The sequence below is a fragment of the Xiphophorus couchianus genome, chromosome 2, assembly GCF_001444195.1.
Source record: "Xiphophorus couchianus chromosome 2, X_couchianus-1.0, whole genome shotgun sequence".
Lineage (NCBI taxonomy): Eukaryota > Metazoa > Chordata > Actinopteri > Cyprinodontiformes > Poeciliidae > Xiphophorus > Xiphophorus couchianus.
Genome location: NC_040229.1, coordinates 11,963,730 through 11,983,244, shown reverse-complemented (window position 1 = coordinate 11,983,244; position 19,515 = coordinate 11,963,730). Strand labels below are relative to the sequence as shown.

The 19,515-nt window shown below is 35.9% G+C and overlaps 3 protein-coding genes across 7 annotated transcripts in view; 1 reads left to right on the top strand and 2 right to left on the bottom strand.

Annotated features, from left to right (window-relative positions):
- The first annotated feature begins 206 nt into the window (after positions 1-206).
- tmem138 (transmembrane protein 138) lies at positions 207-6,185 on the top strand. Its single transcript, XM_028026726.1, has 5 exons — positions 207-441; positions 896-1,352; positions 3,610-3,781; positions 5,279-5,354; positions 5,428-6,185. Exons 2-5 carry the CDS (start codon positions 1,225-1,227, stop codon positions 5,538-5,540), a joined length of 489 nt encoding a protein of 162 aa, XP_027882527.1. The 5' UTR covers positions 207-441; positions 896-1,224; the 3' UTR covers positions 5,541-6,185.
- Positions 6,186-7,473: 1,288 nt separating this feature from the next.
- On the bottom strand, positions 7,474-9,204 carry tmem258 (transmembrane protein 258). Its single transcript, XM_028026693.1, has 4 exons — positions 9,048-9,204; positions 8,636-8,745; positions 7,727-7,855; positions 7,474-7,632 (listed from the first exon to the last, which is right to left on the bottom strand). The coding sequence occupies exons 1-3, from the start codon at positions 9,048-9,050 to the stop codon at positions 7,729-7,731; spliced, it is 240 nt and encodes a 79-aa protein (XP_027882494.1). The 5' UTR covers positions 9,051-9,204; the 3' UTR covers positions 7,474-7,632; positions 7,727-7,728.
- Positions 9,205-9,439: 235 nt separating this feature from the next.
- Positions 9,440-19,515, bottom strand: part of myrf (myelin regulatory factor) — a 26,656-nt gene continuing 16,580 nt past the window's right edge. For 3 of the 5 annotated variants that reach the window (XM_028000685.1, XM_028000714.1, XM_028000725.1), the window contains exons 8-27: positions 18,956-19,151; positions 18,635-18,711; positions 18,444-18,554; positions 18,238-18,343; positions 16,419-16,619; positions 15,978-16,086; positions 15,525-15,634; positions 15,280-15,440; positions 15,109-15,181; positions 14,915-14,997; positions 14,744-14,812; positions 14,567-14,650; positions 14,337-14,404; positions 14,170-14,244; positions 13,858-14,088; positions 13,593-13,686; positions 13,421-13,483; positions 12,568-12,673; positions 12,387-12,461; positions 9,440-12,237 (exon numbers count right to left, since the gene is read on the bottom strand). In XM_028000685.1, coding sequence (XP_027856486.1) covers positions 12,157-12,237; positions 12,387-12,461; positions 12,568-12,673; positions 13,421-13,483; positions 13,593-13,686; positions 13,858-14,088; positions 14,170-14,244; positions 14,337-14,404; positions 14,567-14,650; positions 14,744-14,812; positions 14,915-14,997; positions 15,109-15,181; positions 15,280-15,440; positions 15,525-15,634; positions 15,978-16,086; positions 16,419-16,619; positions 18,238-18,343; positions 18,444-18,554; positions 18,635-18,711; positions 18,956-19,151 — 2,173 coding nt within the window. In that variant the 3' untranslated portion in view covers positions 9,440-12,156. The remainder of the gene's footprint in view (positions 12,238-12,386; positions 12,462-12,567; positions 12,674-13,420; positions 13,484-13,592; positions 13,687-13,857; positions 14,089-14,169; positions 14,245-14,336; positions 14,405-14,566; positions 14,651-14,743; positions 14,813-14,914; positions 14,998-15,108; positions 15,182-15,279; positions 15,441-15,524; positions 15,635-15,977; positions 16,087-16,418; positions 16,620-18,237; positions 18,344-18,443; positions 18,555-18,634; positions 18,712-18,955; positions 19,152-19,515) is intronic. The other 2 variants (XM_028000697.1, XM_028000706.1) reach the window with 1 other exon arrangement.

Here is a 19,515-nt window from a genome sequence, read left to right as displayed (position 1 = left end):
ATTTCATGTAAGTGAGGGATAATTAGAAAACATCATTGTAAGCAATACTACTCCTCCTCCTCCTCTTCCTCCTCCTTCTCCTCTTCCTCCTCCCTCTCCTCTTCCTCTTCCTACTACTACTAATAATAATGACAACAACAATAATGCTATGCTCAAATTAAACTGTCGCTCTTTTGATGTAATTATTTTTTATTTATTTACATGAATTAACTTCTGTTGTTTTATTTTTTCTTTAAGGCAGTTTCACTTACTATGGTTATGTTGTGCTGCATAAATGAACTTGCCCTCGCTTTGCTGCCATTATGGTAAAAAAGAAGCGTTACCATGGAATTGCGGAAATGCTTGCGATACTGCTGAAAAGGGCTGGGGGATGCGTTAAGAGATCATCGTTTTGGGGGGAAAAGTAGAAAGAGGTGAAATGAAGAGCTACTTTTACTTCAGGTGAGTAGGCAATGGCCATTTTCTTAAACTCTGCTTGTGTAACAGTCGATGTAGTTGTAAAGGTGTGTAGATTTTGTAGGAATCCCACACTGATCCGTCTCCGAGATTATCCGCTACCAGAGCAAAACAGCGCCAGACAGTCGTCATTAGGGGAATAAAAGCAGATAGAAAAACAACAGCAACAAAACAAGAGATTGTCGTCGTGCCCGCGTAAATTTAGTTCGCCCAGAGCCATAATCCCAGCAGCGACCTTTACACATGCCTGCCTGTGTAACAGCATGATGACCTTAGATGGATGGGTTTACTTCTAATTTAGCTGTCTGAGGCAGACGAGCTCTTACATCAACTCCTCGTATTGGTGGAGATTTCCACGAAACCCAGGATGTTATGTTCTGCTGGAAGTTTTGCATTACTCCGCAACGTTATTTTACAACCTCTGTTTTTTTCTTTGTAGGTGATGCATTCAAGGGGATTTTCTACATGAAGGATGCCATCATACAGGATAAAGCATGCTCAAGTACCAGAATTTCGCTGACAGTTTGGACAGACTTGTGTCCTCAGATTTCTTTTATCTCTGCCAAAAAATATTTCAAAACATTTGTTTTAAAAAAGCAACCAAGTAAATTATGTGAATGGACTATTTTTCCCACTTTGTATAACCACATGGACCGTGTTTTTGTACTGAAGAATGTGCGAGGTTCATGCTGAGCGAATAGATCTACTAGTCAGAAGTGTGAAGGTAACCAGCCAAAGGAAAAGAGGACAGTGAGGATCGGGTCAAAGATGCTTCAGACTGGAAACTACTCACTGGTGCTTCTAATCCAACTGGTTTTGCTGGCCTATGACCTCTTTGTTAATTCCTTTAGTGAACTTCTGAGAGGAGCTCCTGTCATCCAACTTGTGCTTTTCATGTAAGTCACAGAATATAACTTTTTAGATATCATCTAGATTAAAGATAAATAGTGGTAGATCTGAGAGATGCAAAGATGAAGCTTTTTTGACCAATACGATTTCTGAGATATTTTTTATTTCTGAGCTGCCAAATCTGATTTTGAATGATTTGCTTTTTTGTTAAGAAATTATAACACATAAAGAAAAAAAAAAGACTTGTATCTGGGTCTTTGAGGTTGTAATCAAACAGAAAATGAAGGGCTTAAAAATTCCAATTTGTACATCAAACCACAGGTTTTTTCCCTATGCCTGCCACAATAACAAATTTTGCTTGACGATAAATTGTCCCAGACGTTATTGTGATAAATGATAATATTGTTCTTTTTAGACTATTTTCACATAATGTAATGTGGCATAATAATGCAAGTCCGCCCTCTTAAAGATCAGTAATCTTTAAATTCTAACAAATATTTAACTCTGGAACTGGCAGATATGTTAAGTATCCAAAATAAATAAACAAAACAACAGAAATGGAAAAACAAAATGAGTTATGAAGTCTCTGTTAACAAAATTGTCCTTCAAAAAAGGGCTAGCTGAGACCAGTGCACCAGAATGAAGACTTTTTGGTAGAAAGAGAGAGAGAAAAAAGCTAAATTATGCAAATGGAAATTATCGAGCTTATTTTATTTTATCATGCAATTAATTGATTTATTGCTTATTGTGACAAGCCTATTTGTCCCTAATTTTTACCTGATTTTTTTTTTTTTCAAAAGCAAAGTTTCCTGAATAGTTTTTCAGGATTTATCAGTAGTCGATCACGGGAAAATAGGCAGAGTCTTAAATGTGACCAATTAATTGCTGCATCTGTTGTAATAAATATATTGGAAACCATACAGTTGGTTTTCATTTAATTGTATTAACTGAAATACAGTTAATACAATTAACTGTATAATTAACTGTACAGTTAATACTGTATTTCAGTTAATACAATTAACTTCAATAGAAAGAAATACAGATTTAGCTCTACACACAAGAAAAATAGTGTCCGATGTGAGAAAAACATCACAGTTCAGTTTTTTTTCTAGATTCCTGAACTTTTTAGGCATTCCAGAAATTATACCTCTGTCATACAGTACATACCAAAAGTTTGGACACACCTTCTAATTCAATGGGTTTTCTTTATTTTCATGACTATTTATAAGGCAAGAAATCCCACTTATTAACCTAACAGGGCACAGCTATGAAGTGAAAACCATTTCAGGTGACGACCTCTTGTGGCTCATCAAGAAAATGCAGAGTGTGTGCAAAGCAGTAATCACAGCAAAAGGTTGCTACTTTGAAGAAACTAGAATATAAGGGGTATTTTCAGTTGTTTTACACTTTTTTGTTTAGTGCATATTTCCACATGTGTTATTCATAGTTTTGATGCCTTCAGTGTGAATCTACAATGTCAATAGTCATGAAAATAAAGAAAACTCATTGAATTAAAAGGTGTGTCCAAACTTTTGGTCTGTACTGTATATTTTAGTTTTTATCTTGACATTAATTTATTACTGGCTTCTAAATTCCATGTGTTTAAGGAAAGGTTAATTGAAATTTTTGTCTTAACTGAAGATGTTTACGGGAGTTTCTTCAGGAACTGAAGCAGCCTTTTAGATGAGAAATCCAGTTTCTTAGATTTAGTTTATTGTTGTTGCACAAAGACACAACAGTTAATTTGGCAACGAAATGTTGTTTGGTTGCCAGAGTACACAAAAAAATTACTGAAAAACTATAAGTAAACTATAAATATATACAGATATATAAAAGTCATATTGCGGATGATTGATAATCTGCGCCAGATTTGCCGGTGGGTAAATTCTTAATATGATTGCTTAAAAGATCAATAGTTCTCCTTGTGCCAACTAATGTGGTGTTTCTCAATTTAAGATAAAAATATGATTTGATAATATTTAATTCCACGATTGTCTAGGTCTACCAGGGTTTTAAAAATAGTATGTACCAAAATTAGTGTAAGAACATCGAGTGATGCTGACCTGCCCCTCCTCCACCTGGTGACCAATTGAGCACCATCCGTCATTCTTATTAAGACCGAAGGCTCTACCCAAACATAAAGCTTATTGTTGTGTTACTATATAAAGAGCAGGACAGGAAAGCAGTAGATTATTTTGTTCAAGACGCCTAGCATAAGCAGTGACTGGAAAAACCCCACCGCATGTACTTGTCACCAGACCAAAATCAACACCCCAAATAAACCAACAAAAACTGTGTTTGCAGCATCCAGGACATTGCCATCTTGTTCAACGTCATCATCATCCTCCTGATGATGTTCAACACCTACGTCTTCCAGGTCGGCCTTGTGTCTGTGCTGCTGGGCAGATTCAGGGCTCTGCTCCTTTTCTCCGCTCTCTACCTGACCCTCAGCATCTGCTTCCACTGCTGGGTGTTGGTATGCTCCGGCCTTCACAGACAATTGTGTGCAAACAGAAACTCAAATTAAGACATGTCTGTCATTACTTCTACACTCTTTCAATGTACAGTGCTGTGAAAAAGTATTTGACCTCTTACAGATTCCTTTTTTTTTTGTCAGACAATTTAAAATTTTCAATACAACGTACAGTTTTAAAATGATTTAATTTATTGAGGAATCAACTCAACCACAATTAACCACATTTTCCAGGAAAGCCACATCTGCCTGATTACTGGCCCAACCAATCAAGAAATTACTTGAACAAAAACCTGTCTGACAGCATGAAGTAGGATGTGGGTCAGGAGGTAGGGGTTCATGTTGTAATTGGTGGGTTGCCAGTTTGAACCCTGATCCATCTGTCTCAGTCACTTTCCTGTTGTATCTCTGGTCAGAGGTGGTGCCGATTGAGTGGCAGCCTCTATTCTGTCAGACTGCCCCAGTGGTTACAATGTAGCTTACCACCATTGGTGCCACTGAACAAGCCAGTGACTGATTGTAACGTGCTTTGGAGTCCTCTGACTTTATAAAAAGATGCACAAGTGTCTATACCATTACCATTAAAAAAAATTGCATCATCCTCCCATGACAAGGTTTCCAACAAGTGCCAGGCCTCATCACTCGAAGAAAAGAATCCAGAAACTCTAAAGCTGTAAACCTGATGTTTGCCAGACAAAATCTGTGCTTGTTAATAAAAAACAAAAATTTTATGTTTCTATTTTGTAAAATATTCTCTACTCTCTTAGAACAGGTGCGTTAAAAAATAACACAAAAAATGTGTTACCTTTAATGCACATTTTGTGTTAATTTTAACACTCAATGTGTTAAAACTTACACAACATTGTATGTTGTATGAATATTTCAACACATACAGTGTGTTAATCTGTTTGTCAGACAGAATTTACTCCCTGCTGACATCTGATTGTATAATTCCTCTCAATGACAGTTTCCAGTATTTTTTTTCTAAAATGGTTTTCAAAAAGATTTTTTGGTATTTATAACAATTTTTATTTAATCTAAAAAACACAATTATTATTACTGTACTGTAGGATTTAATGACTTTTATAAATGATGCAGTACTAAAATATTTTTGTTCTGCATCTATAAACTTATGCATCTGTATTTCATAATATAGAAATAAAAGTAGGTTTGTATATTTACTCATCTTCACAACTAATATGCATTATAAATTTTGATTTTTTTATACAATTGTTTGCTAAAAAATTCATACAATTCTTCAACATTTACAATAAATATAATTAGAAAGGGCTAGCTATTTAAAAGACTCATGGATGGCACAGCCTCAGGACACAATTCCTTTTTCATATAATGATTAAGTTTGTTTGGATTACTTTTTCCTCTAATTCAATGAAATCATCATTGAAAAACAATCTTGAAAGATCTGTAATGGGGCAAATACATTTTCACAGCCCTGTGTAATTGCTTTGCATTGTGAGCGTTTTATCACTTTGCTCCTAGAACCTAAGATGGCTCGACTCGAACCGTTTTGTGTGGACAGACGGTCTTCTGGCTCTCTTTGTTTTCCAGAGAACAGGTAATTAATTCGGATAAAAAAGATACAAATGCAGTTACTCTTGGTTTTCCTTACAGCTTGTGTCTGTTAACAGCGGCTGTGTTGTACTACTACTTATACAAGCGCACAGCAGAGCACATGGGGGACCCGAGGCTGTATGAGGACTCTATGTGGCTGCGTGATCAATTTGCCAGAGCTCGTCAGTGACAACGGGACAGTGTTGAGAGAAACAATAAAGGCTCCTTTTGGAAACTGCCATCTGACAAGACTGGGCATGCGCACCAGTGACTGATATCTGAATGATTTCCTTAGATTTTATGTCTGTAATGTGTTGGACTCTGAATTGCCATTGAGCAGAGATTGAACTCACACTCTGTTAGTGAATGACTCAAAGTTTCACAGTTTGTTTTAACTGGCTCCTCAAAGTGAGGCAGATAGGCAGTTAAATGGTTTACACTGGCAGGCAAGCCAAGGATGGCACATGTAGTATAGTATTAATCAGGATTGAGCCTGTTAATCTTTGTGGCCTTTTATAAACAATCTACTACACACTTACTGCAAACGAAAGAATGAAAAAAGTTTGGCCTGCCTTAATTCATTTTATGTTTTGTACCCATCAACTCTAAGATGTAGACCTTGTCCATTTGGTAGAATTTTATTATTTCCCTCAAAGAAAGAAATCAGATGTTTTTTTGCTTTTTTGCCTTAATAAAATGTTAGCCTGTGCTGTTTACGTTGTAAAAGTGAGTTAAACAAGCCAATTTCTATGTGAACTCTGTTGGGTTTTTAGTTGGAATCTTTGTATTGTGTTCAATGTTTTGTTTTTTTTATTATTAAATAATCCTTGTCTAATTACGGTGTAATCCTTCATTAGTAGGCTAGTCGGTATTATCCAGGAGACAAGGTGAAGCAGGGCACCCTATTTTTAACCCAAAGATTAATCAGGGATTGAGGCTTTAAGGTGCCACTAGTAAAACACACCACAAATAGCCTTCAGTGTGTCAAAAAACGTACTATTCTCAACCTGGTTAAAGCTGTGAAGTAGTTCAAGACGGGTAGTATCGTTTGTACAAGACCATTACCACTGTTTTGCAAACGTAGTTATCCGACTATGTCCAGTTAATATAACAAACTTAATTTCTTTATGCAATTGTCCAAAACAAAATGGAGCTTAATTGTGAAAAGGGTAAAAAATTATACATGGTTTTTATATTTATTTCTACAAATAAAAATGCAAAGATTGCTGTGCATTTGCATTCAGTAGTTCATACTTCATAGAACCTTTCACTGCAATGAGGATTATTATCTTTAGATGAATATTAGTGATATTTGTTTATCTAAAAAAATTCAGTACAGACCAAAAGTGTGGACACACCTTCTAATTCAATGGGTTTTCTTTATTTTCATGACTATTTATAAGGCAAGAAATCCCACTTATTAACCTGACAGGGCACACCTATGAAGTGAAAACCATTTCAGGTGACTACCTCTTGAAGCTCATCAAGAAAATGCAGAGTGTGTGCAAAGCAGTAATCATAGTAAAAGGTTGCTACTTTGAAGAAACTAGAATATAAGGGGTATTTTCAGTTGTTTTACACTTTTTTGTTTAGTGCATATTTCCACATGTGTTATTCATAGTTTTGATGCCTTCAGTGTGAATCTACAATGTCAATAGTCATGAAAATAAAGGAAACTCATTGAGTTAAAAGGTGTGTCCAAACTTTTGGTCTGTACTGTACATCTTTGCCTCTTCTTTGCCATGTAGCTGAAACTTAAGTGAGATTAAAGCCTCCATGATGGCAAAATTGTTAGCACTGTTGCCTTGCAGCAAGAATGTCTTGAGTTGGAATTCCAGGGCTTTTCTGCACTGTTTGCATCTTGTAGAAATACTCTGGCATTAGGAGTGAATGACTGAAGGACATCTTAACAGATTTTTAAATCTGAACTCTGAATTACTTTATGTCTAATTATCTTTTAGCTAGACAGCCATGCCAGTCTATTTCAATTAAATTACAGATTTAACAGAGCATGAGTTATTGTTGTGCAACATGACCCTTCTTTAATCCTAACCTGTGTATATTGTATTATTAAAATATTAATAGAAGAATCACACTCACAAGACTTAAAGAACCACACCATAATTTGTACAAATCCCCTTTACTTGTGAAATGAAATCCAGAGTCCTTGTGATTCAAATAATATTGTCAGTGCCATCAAATTAAGAGCCAGAATCTTGTAAGTGTTGTGATGGATGTTCTTTGTCTCATTGGAATGTGTGATGTTCTTTTGACTTAGCCACCTAAAACAGCAGGAAAACAGATACAATTCAGTTAAAAGTGCTTAATAAACATAAACCTCTATTAACAATGTAAAAGACAAGATGTTACATGTACCTTCATACGTAGATGCCAACCCACAGCAGTAAGAAAAGCACACCAAAGCCCATAAAAAGTGAAGCCACCAGTGAGATAAGCAGCTCCTTGTAGACGTCCCTTGTGTATTTTGTTGATGTTACTTCATAACTGATGAAAAGTTCAGGTAAACTCAGACAGAAGCGCGAAAATAAAATAATCCTCTCTCAAGTCTAATACACATGAAGTGGGCTGATGAAAGCATTAAAATAAACCCACCAATTGGGCTTTTTATTCTAATTTTAATATTTGTATTTCCTCAGTTTGTTTTAAATGTCCATAATTATATTTTTTTACTGCCACAATATGTCATAATTCCATTTCATCACTGTAAGGCCAACATAATTCATCACAACATTGGGATTTTTAATGACATTGAACCTGTTGTACTGGCAGAGAAATGCTTGATCTTCCAATTGTTTTTTGTGTTTTGTCTTCTTTTTTTTTGGCACAAGCTAACAGTTCTATGCTGTGCAATTATTGTACAGCATAGTCTATTTTTTGTGTGTATCCTGACTTTGTTTTTTCAATGTCCACTCTACATTCCCCAGCTGTGAGTTTGATTTCAAACATTCACATACCAAAAGTCCAGTGAATTGATATGTCATCATATATTTTTGTTCAGTCCCTGCAAATTGTGTTGTGTCTATAACTCTGAAACACTAAAACTCTGCTATTTTCCAATCAATATAAGAGATATTTCAAATTACATTATTATTTTTTGACACAAGAGTTACAAGTTATAGAAAATTTAAGTTGCCATATATAGCGCAATATAATCTTGACCCAGAAGAATCCACAGGAGACAATGCGCATTTAATACTCTCATGTCCTTTATGCTATGTACAACGGACAGTATAAGGTACTGTAACAGAACCAGCGGAAGGATACACGAAGAACCAGGCTGTGAAGAACATTCCGATGGCCAGTAGGACCACAGTGAGGTGGGGGAACACCGCTGGGTTCACCGGGCTGGTGTACCTGGTCATGGCCTCTAGTTCCTGCAGCCACAGCAAACAGGAAGCCCACACACAAGCAGCTTAAAAATACTGAAATTTATCAAAGCAACGCAACATAAAAACAATTTCCGGCTTTGGTAAGCGATACAAATAATCTGAAGACATTTAATGACGTGCTCAGCAACGTTTGCATGCTTGCTAGCTGCTCCATTCAGAAAATATATTGATTAATCGGGGAACTAGAATACAACGTGTAAAGATGAAGCTAGCAAAAATATATCAAGGTTGCATGTATAAAAGCATAATATGATATACATTGAGTAATAAACATCGTAATTCATTACCATTTTGTGACAAAGCGAGATTCCCGCAGCTACTGTTCGAGATGAAAAGGCCACGTACTGGTTACTTCTTCCTGGTTTTTTTCTGGACGTAGGGATGACGTCATTACGTCAAATTACTTTTTCCCTCATGTTAGCCTTTTCAGGAAAATTTGCCTTTCGAATCTCTCGGTGCTATACTGTATACATTTTGTTCGTTATTTGCTCTGTAATTTTCTACCTAGTGATTTACAATGAAACAGTCAACAATGAGTCTTTTATTATGTGTGTTTTGCCTGTGAGACAGAATTCAGGGCATACCGTACTATTTTCTTCCTAGAATTCTAAATGATTGACTGCCATCCAGTGGACAGGATGAAAAATGATCTAGTAAATCCCAAGAAAAAGGAGACACATTCAGACAATGCAATAATCAATTTATTTGCTGCATGCAATCATAGTATTACAGCGTATTTTTGACCCCAAAAAAAAAGCTTTAATAAAAAATTTTTTAAAAGTAGTGATATTATTCCAGGAAATAAACTTCATTCTTATGCTATTCTTCTTTTTTCAAATAGATTTAAAATTGCAAATGTGTGCCCATCTTACCCTAAGTTAATATATTATTGATTAAAAAAACCCAGAAAAAATAAAGCACATCAGATAAAAAGGAGGTATAAAATGATGCAACAGAATAATATGGAATGCAGTTCTACCTTGGGAATCTGACATCAGCCTCATGCATTGGCTGAAGCAAAAGCAGTTCATATATATATTTATATACAGTGACAAAAGTGCTACAGTGGTTTATGCTAACTGGTGCTTTTTAAATAGCTAAAATAGTACCCTCTACCCACATGAGTACAGTGAAAGAATCACACAGTCTATATTATAAATGCTATAATCTCTGTTTGATGGCTGTTCTTTCCGTTCTTTGCTAGTTATCTTTGAGTTACTTTTTTGTTGTTGTTTTTCCTGATTATAGATGTTTTAAACACACAATACATAACAGTTTTTAATCAACACATTATGTCAGAAAAATGTCAAAAAGATATTAGAAATAAAAAAGAAAATTAAAAACAAGAAATCATATAATACAGATGTAATAAAAACTCTATCACTGCATAGTCTTAGTTTGTTTAAGGCATGGGGAAAATGTTTAATAGTGATCCAACAAAGTACACAGAAGAGTAAAACCAGTGCAAAATTTTCAAATTTATCATTGCCCTTTCAAACACTCAGTTCCATGATCCAAAAGGTAAAATACACCAGAAGACATCTAACCTCAAAGCCATGATGTAGTACTTAGAGAAATGATTGGACATGCACCTGAAATTGCACCTGAAATTTGCAATTATACCAATTATACCTCACCAGCATTCTCCAGTTAAAAAAGTACAGTGTAAGCTATTCCAGTGTTGGTGGACATATTGTCAGTAAAAGACTTTTGTTCCTCCGCCGCATCCTAAAAGCAACAGTGTACCATCATGTTTGTTTCCAGTGATTTGTTCTTGTTTCCAGTTTTATTCTACACAAATATCTTCCAGTGATTTTGCACAAGACTTGGCTCAGGGGTCTCATCTCATATTTCCACTACACCTTTCTATAAGGAGCAACTTCAGCGTAGCCAAATGCATAAACATTTTATAATGAGTCATTCAGTGTTATAACTCCAAACAGTGTTTAATTTATTTTTTCCATAAAGATGAAGTGGACAGTGTAGACGCCAGTAGCAGCCTCAACATGAAGCTCCACTGTGGAGATTAAGGATTTACCAGCGCTCTCTAACTGAGGTATATTCAATACCAAAGGCATATATATTTTTGGCTTATGCTATAGCTGGAAGACATTTTGATCAAATGTAAAGATAACCATATATTTTTGGATATTGCTTGGATCATGAGCGTTACAGTATTTAGTGTGTCATATTGCAGCCTCCATAATTACTGGCAGCCCTGCTAAAAATAATGTGTAAAAATATAGAAATCTTTCTTGCAGTTCTGTAATCTCACACAAATCTTAAAAAAACATTTCAAAACATTTACTCAGTTCCAAAAAGAATGTGTTAAGAAATAATACCTTTTAATGAAATCACCAATGGAGACTGCAGCAAGTGTCGTATAATTAATTAACTAAAATTAACTTTAAGAAATTACTTTTTGTTTTCAGCATGACATCACAAGGAGCCCCATTGCTTCTAGTCACTCCATAAAATACAAAAAACAAGAGAACATCTCTCCCCCGTATTGATCATCTATTTATAGAGAAATAATAATAAACAAATTAAAACAACTTAAGCTGCAATCAAAAAGGCTAAATGAGAATACATCATCTCGCTACCCCCCCACAAAAGCAAGATAGTAAAGGGCATAAAATATATCCAAAATAAAATCTCCGTAGCAACAACAAATCAGTAACACGTGATAAATATTTGTAAAGCCACATAATGCCCACTGTTTAGTGTGACAACAGATCTACACTGTTGTTTGCCTGGTCATCTTCCCAAGGCCTTGTTCGAGTGCACATCAACATAAACTGTCCGAATTTCCAGAATGTTTTGAGTAAAATCCGGTGGCTCCTGTGAAAACTGATAATGGATCATCATTGGTACTTTCAGTAGTTTAATGATCCAAAACAGCACCTGAATGCAATTAAAAACATGTGGGATGAATTTAAGAGAGCAGATCAAAATGTAATGTGGAAATTTAGACTACGTAAAAATATGATGCAAAGAGTAACGCTTAAAGGTCCCTCTGTCTGTAATTGGTTCACACATTGCCATGAATACATCTTTTGGCATGAGAGTTTCTTTCAGTCTGAATCACACACATTTCACTCCAGAGCAATCACAACTGAAGCTATTTTCCGGATTTTTACACATTTTGAACGAAGGGTGCCAACAACAATGGAGGGTGCTGTACTCCAGTGATCACAGGAATCAGGAATCACTTACTAAAAATTAATTTGGTACAGATTGCAGTTGGAACAGTGGTAAATTTTGTTCATCATGAAAATCTTTAAAATTATATACAGTAATAAGGAAAGATCATTCTATCATACAGTCTGCATCCAGAACCACAAACAGGAAATACATGATGAAGTGTGAAGAAACAGGCACACATCAACTTCCTCTTCACACACAGCTGCTTTGAATCAGAAAATGGTAGTCAGAGTGCAATGGGATTTTTTCTTCTGTGGCACAACTCACTTCTCCCTGTCAACAAAAAAATGAACAAATATATTAAAATCAACACAATCATAGAAAATCAAACTTATTCCACAAGATTTAGAAAATTGAGCGAGTCAGATGACAATTTTAGTATCTGAGTGAGTCCCTTATTTTTCTAGGTCAGGTTTACTCACAGAGTGAGAGACACGGAAGTGATAGGTGACGTCTTGGAAAGACGAAACGGGTACTGACCAGAGGTGATGAGTCCCCTTAGAAACAAGCAGAGATTTTATCCATGACACAAATAAGTAATGTATGCTGTGAAAATATAAATTGTTTATATAAGCGATACTGATAATTTTTGGTCAGATATACCTTTGTAGATGTACTCTGTCCACTATAGAGCTCTGACTCTGTGTGGTTGGGACATAAACGTCCTTTGGTGGCTCCACATTGTTTCACCCATACACTATTTCTTGACCTAAAAAAAAAAAAAAAATTATTTCATTATATTCATTACCAATTACAGTGCTCTATAATATAGTATAGAAACTACAGGCCTTTAAATAAGAACATTAGCATGCATGCATGCATCTTCTAGTCAAAGAGAGAAAGACAACAAAAAAAAGGTTAATGATGGTAAACAAAATCAAAATCACGTTAATAAAATCAACCAAAAACAGAACAAAAAAAATAAATAAAAGTACATTTTGTTAAACTAAAATGTGAAAGAACAGTGGGGCAAAAATGGCCAGTACTAAACTTAACATTACCAGAAAAATTGCTCTGCTCAATATGAACCTAGTAATGTAGATGTTATTTTGTTTTCTTTTACTTTTTTTACTTGTTGTAGCAGATACCTCTGAAATTAGGGTTTTAATGAGCTGAAAACACCATGATAAAATAAAATTTAGTAAGTTATCATAATAGCATAACAAGGTTTACACTTTTTATCACTTGAGAAATGCCTGTCCTTGAAGCTGTCATTAGTAACTCAAAAGTCAGAAATCTTACTGTTACAATTGTATTTGGAAGATATAACAAATGATAAAAATAAGTGCAAAATCTTATTTAAGAGATTTTAATCTCCTAGAAAATAAGGCAAGGAAAAAATATCTGGAAACACAAAATAATGAGATCCATGACATTTTAAGACCTAATAGAAACCCTGCAACTATGATTAAACAATGACATCATTTGTGTTATAGTGCACCCATGCTATACTTACATCATGTGTAGTGTAATTTGTGGTATGGAATGATTTTTTTGTCCCCTAAGTGATAGAGTGTAGCTGCGGAGGGACACAAAACATGCATTAATAAGAAATATTGAAAGTCATAGCAAAAATATTTATATATGTCCACCAATAACCAAGAATTATTATTCTTCTAATTTCAGACCTGCAGCTTTTCGCTGACTCACAACTTTGTGAGGTGATTTCTTGGTTTGTCTCCACAATGTGAACACTTTTTAGAGACGGAGCTGTCACTGTTCCTGTGATGGAAAAACAAAATGTATTATGTTCTCTAAGCCAGACTTATACCGTCATACATTAAATACACAATCTTGACTTTGTGGTCATTAAACCCAATGCTTCATATTATTTGTGCACTGCCTGCTAATGTGTAGAGAAGTGTCATGGCTGGGTTGTGGTCATGCAGGTACCTTTAGCATGCAGGCTGCGTTGTCTCCGTGGTGCTGGCTGTTGACCTGGAGGCAAACGGTTGGTGGTTCCCACTCCCTCTGCATCTGGGGACACAGGTCTCTTGGACTTGGCAAAGTACATGGGTGCTGATGTGTGGCTGAGACGGTTCCTGTTGTGGCCATCTTTGTCCATTTGCCTGGACTTGGCCTTTTTAACGATGGCACCAGGAGTGGGAACTGGAATGCTCAAACCTTGAGAGGACAGATAATTCATCCGTACAGTGAGCATGTCTGCTGTGTAATATGAGTACATGATATGTTAATTCTTCTCACCAGATGTGGATTGGTTACTACTCAATGTCAGAGTGGTTGCTGATTGGTTGTTCACAGCTGTAGTTGAACAGCAAGCTATTGATGACATAAAAGGGGAAAAAAACAACATGATCCAGCTTAATTCATTAAGCTGAATAATTTCACAATCAAATTGAAGTCGATAGTACCTGGTGCAGGTGTGGTAGAGACTGAAGTTAAAGGATTCTTGTGGGATGATTCCAGTGGAACTCTTGACCTGCACCAATCAGAAACATACTTTAATGCATTCCAGTGATTTATATTATGACCAAATGTGGTACATAATCTCATTTCACACAAAACAGAAACAGCTGAGCAATTTAAGTTAGGAATGACAGAGCTCAAGGAAACTTAAGTTGTAGAAAAGCTGGCAGTGTACCATGTGCAGACAGGCGGACAGACATTTATAGTAGCAGTGAAGATAGGCATCCATGAGATGTAGAGAACACAAGAAGAAACATAGCTACAGGAAACAGAGACATAGTTAACAGAATCATTTTAAAAGTAGAAATGGAGAGATGTGGTAAGCTTGTCTCTGAATCTGAAAAGTGCATACCCATCTTTCTCTGTGATGGCTCCTCTATGGTGAAGAGTAAGAACGTAAAGGACTGACATCGAAATGACGCTGCAAACAAACAAGCAAACAGGCGAGACATAATCAAACCAGATGTATGCATAACAACTTTCATGTACTCCCATTACTGCACCTGGAACCCTGCGTACAAACCTGAAGGCCATGACAATAAGAAGAGCCAGGATGATTCCCTGTATGAACCTTTGACTGATGCAGCCCTGGTCAAGAGGTGAGGTCTGGAACAGGCAGATTAAACACAATAACATCTGTACAAACTGCAGTTCACCAATATTTAGGTAGTTTTGCAAAGCAATGTATAACTTAAAAACTATAATTCAGTCACACACCTTACTCCCAGGTTTGACTGTTTTTTTCTTGAGTGGACCACTTCCTGTTCTGCTAAAATAACTTCCAGACTGGCTATAAAGACACACAAAAAATTGTTTTCATAGAGCACATGGCACATTTTAGATGGACCTATGCCTCAAAATAAAAAGGGATTTGTGTTTCTTTCTCACCTCACTGTGCTGCCGCTCACTGTGCTCTTCATGCTGTCAAGGCGCCGCAGCTTGGCCAGTTTGCGGCTCCAACGCTCAAGCTCGTCTATGCGAGTCTCCAGGTTGTCCGTCAACTTGCAGAGCTCCTTCACAGCTCCAACATTCTCCATAAAGATACGCTCCTTCAAAAACAACAGGACACAATCAGTGCCAAAAATATATAGAAGTTCTGCTTGTTTGAAAATGTATTTCTGTACAATCCTTACCTTATTGACAACTAAGAGGTTGGGAATAGTTTCTCCATTGGCACAAACGACATCACCTCCTTCCTTAACAGCTTCAGGAAGGATCTGCTGAACTTCCTGAGCAATGACACCTGTATCAATCAAATCAATCAAATTTTATTTGTATAGCACATTTCAGCAGCAAGACATTTCAAAGTGCTTTACATCATTACAAACACAGAATCACAATGCAATATAGAAGGAATCATTAAGTCAAGTTACATCAATAAATTTGTAATTGATTACATTTCAAATACAATTCTAAACACAATTCTAAACACCTACATACAATTCTATGGAGAGAAGTAGAAGTATAAAGAGCATCAAGAAGATGTGACAACATGTAGATGATGAAAAATGCACAGACATACTGTATCACACATCGTACTAGGAAGATAAAGCTGCAGAAGCAGAAATAATTTGTGAAATCATTACCTGTCTCTGCTGTGTTCTCTATGCCCACAGTCGCAGCAAACTCAGGTTTGTATTGGTAATGAACCAGCCTCATCTGAGAAATCCGTTTCAAATTGTCTGTGGTGTTAACCTAATGAAAGATAACAGCACTGTATGAATACAAAACGTATGATGCAGAAAGGAGCTTTATATGAGAAATGTTAAAACACTGTTTGAAATACAGAAAAAAACACAATGCAGTTACAGCATATAATATAACAGGCATGATGTTTTAAATGGTGAACTTTTTATTTTTTATTTGATATCAGAATAGGTAACGAAGCAAAGATAACAGCTAAAAAATACTAGGAAAATTATGTAATGCTAAAGAAAACAGAAGAAAGTTTCGCAACTTGATAGGGGAAAGATCGGCAAAATGTGTAATAGTCCCCCCCAAACCTCCCTCCCCACACTCATCCTGACCTCCTGGACATTTTCTTTTGCTCTGATGTCTGATGGATGGACAAGGGATCCCATGACTTTGACGTTGCCGTGCACAACGAGAGCCTCATCTGGACGGTCTGTACTAATGCCGACTCTGCCGTGGTGGTACACGGAGTCTGCCAGCTGCCCACGCTGCCACAGAACCTCGTTATCACTTTCAAATTGGCCTGGGTTGGATGCCTGTCGCAAAAAAATCAAAGGAAGAGGTACACTGGGAATCAGATTCACATATTAAAAAATAGCAATGTGGTACACATTGGAAGTAAAACACATATTTGGAATATTGTGCTTACAGTCATGGTAAAAAAAAGTATGTCCATCTTACATTTTGTAAGAACAATCTGGCCTTTACTGTGTCCTGAAGACATTTAAATCTAGCCTTAAATGTGTAAACCCCAGTACAATATATATTTTATCTTATATATTAAGAAAAATATGAAAAGAAGAAACACTGGAAAACCTACAGCTCAGAAATCATAGCTTCATACAAAACCCCAGTAATTAAATGAGATTTTTTTAACCATGGTTGTGCTTGCTTTATATACACTTTTGATTATCACAGCTACACATTTTTACATAATAAAAATCTTATTTTAACATCACAATGATAAAAGCAAAATCTCCAAAACAAGTAAATGCTCTTGTTACAAAAAAGACACATTATGTTTCTCTATCTCATGCAGTTATGATAAATAATTGTATAATAAATACAACAAACATTGCTGTCCGGCAAAAAGCTTTTGTTTGAAAATTTTAGATTTTATGTTTTAAAGGGCAAATGTTAAACTACTTCAGACTCAGGAAATCTATGAATTTCAATTGACCTTTCTATTGTTTTTAACAGCAATCCACTTTTTAAACCTTGTTTTTGGAGCCACTTCTCTAAAAGTAGCTAATTCTTGTGATTCACAGTTTTCACAGTTTTTCAGAGAAATATAAGTATCTGTGTAAATCAAACAAGAATGCTGATCAGAATCGGAGCAGAAATTATATTTACCATGATTTCTAGTTTTTGTAAATTATAATTTAGGCCATGAGTGGTCATTCACCACTTTGGCAAACTAGCCTGGGCTTTCCACAGACCACTTTTAAATTCAGGATGTGGTGCTGGTTTGTTAGATCTCCAAACATTTTTTTTTTTCAGATTTTCGTCTTCTCACTTGATAAATCACAATTAGTCTTTGCCTTTCTGAGCTCATAGTCAAGCTAGAGACATTGTTGTTGCTATTTAGACAATTTCTTCCCAGATTTTGGACATATAAATTAATATAGCAATTCAACCTACGAGTCTGAACATAATTGTTGTAAGAAGTGGTGATAAATGTCCTTTAAGATGAATTAAAGGACAAAGGACCATGAGAATTTAAAATAGTGCTTAAGAATATGCAACCGCATAAATGTTTTAGATTTAAATTTTTGTTACCACCAGCTGTTTATATACTTATATTTGAAACTGTACTCCATCTCATTGTTCATGCCATTATTTGTTGCATCACTGCTGACATAGTCAACCTTCAAAGTTTGCAGCTTGTAATTTGGACATACCCTGCATCAACAGCAACACGTTTTGCTCCTAAAATAGAGAAATTCTCTGAATTCTCTTTTTACAGGACAGCAACACCATGTATTCGTTCATCATTTGAGTTCTGGGAACAATTTTCTTTTCAAAATGTAAAGGTAAGAACATTCAGACAGGTTAAAGGAATGGAGAGCATGAGGTTAGAAAGGGCCAAGGAGCTGATCAATAGAAAAGTTTCACATTCACACGGGATATGATTGCTGTAAGAAGGAAACAGACATGGCCAGACGTTACCCTGACGATGATCCTCTCAGACACATGTGCAGCCACAGTGTAGCTCTGACTGTGGGACTGTGCATGCAGGGCCACTACCAGCATGAAATACCTGCAAAGATTAATGCAGTCAAAAACACTTTTGTGTTTTATGACCTAAGGGTCATAAATGTGTCCAAATATTTCACATTTATGCAGCACACATTTTCTACCTCTGATCAGGATTCGGTTTGCCCTTCTTCCTCATGTTATTTGCTGTGGTCTCGCTGAAGTGGAGTCGTCCTACTGTAACTTTGGTGACCTGCTCAGGGGGCAACGTGACCCTGGCACACAAAGACAAATATAATGATGGCATGATTGAGCTCATGATTGTTTCAAAGTGATTTAAGGTGCATGGACCTACAGCACTGGCTTGAAAGGCCTCTTGCTGCGGTCAGACTGTGACTGTTCCACACTGATCGATTGATTCATGGCTTCCACCTGCCGGCAAAGAACAAAAATTGAGTACTTAATAAATACACACCCTTACACCCAGTGTCAAATTAAAGGTGTGAGTATTTTTTCCATATCATTATTCCTTAAAGACATTCATAAATCTACAATTTATAGAATATGTAACGTAATAAATGTCAGGTTGTCCATCATCTAAGGACCTAATCAAGCCAAGTTGGTACCATACATACATCTGAAATCATGCTTTGACTGTCCAGCATGTTTCCTTCACCTTCACTCCATGTAGTTTGAGATAAAAGCAGTCTATGGGCTGCAGGCCTTCATTCGTCTTGATATATTTAGGGTCTCCAAGCATCCCGATATACACTGTGACCTGGAAGTGGTTCTTCTTCTGGCATACAAAGGCATCATCAGCCAAGGAGAAGTTGAAGCCTTTGTCAGCATCAACGCGGTAGGTTGGCATCGGTCTAAACAGGGAAGAAGAAAATCTGCTGAATTTACCGGTAATTTTCACAAAATGTACTTGTTACTTTTTTGTAATTAAGTTGCACTTTAGTAGGTTAAAGGTGACTTTCTTTTTATTATTTTATGTAAATCTATATGTTCCTTTCAGTAAAATAAAAAGTTACTTTCCAAGAATTTATGAATTATGTTCACAGAAAATGCTAATTATTTTCTTTCAGCTTAAGTAAATCATTCTTTAGTATTGATTTTTTTAAAAAGTACTAATTTCCGTGACAGATTTTCTTTCACTTTATTAACAATTATTAACATATTATAAGTGAAAAATCTGCCAGTGGAACTAGTATTTTTATCAGTATTAATGAATTA

Bases quoted from the DNA above. Each gene is read 5' to 3' on its own strand.
- tmem258 (XM_028026693.1), bottom strand. The intron at 7,856-8,635 runs GTATCCTTCCGC...ACTTTTCATCAG, and splicing joins TTCACAGCCTGGTTCTTCGT to TTATGAAGTAACATCAACAA.
- tmem138 (XM_028026726.1), top strand. From the start codon at position 1,225: ATGCTTCAGACTGGAAACTACTCACTGGTGCTTCTAATCCAACTGGTT. The intron at 3,782-5,278 runs GTATGCTCCGGC...CTTTGCTCCTAG, and splicing joins GCTTCCACTGCTGGGTGTTG to AACCTAAGATGGCTCGACTC. The intron at 5,355-5,427 runs GTAATTAATTCG...GTCTGTTAACAG, and splicing joins CTTTGTTTTCCAGAGAACAG to CGGCTGTGTTGTACTACTAC.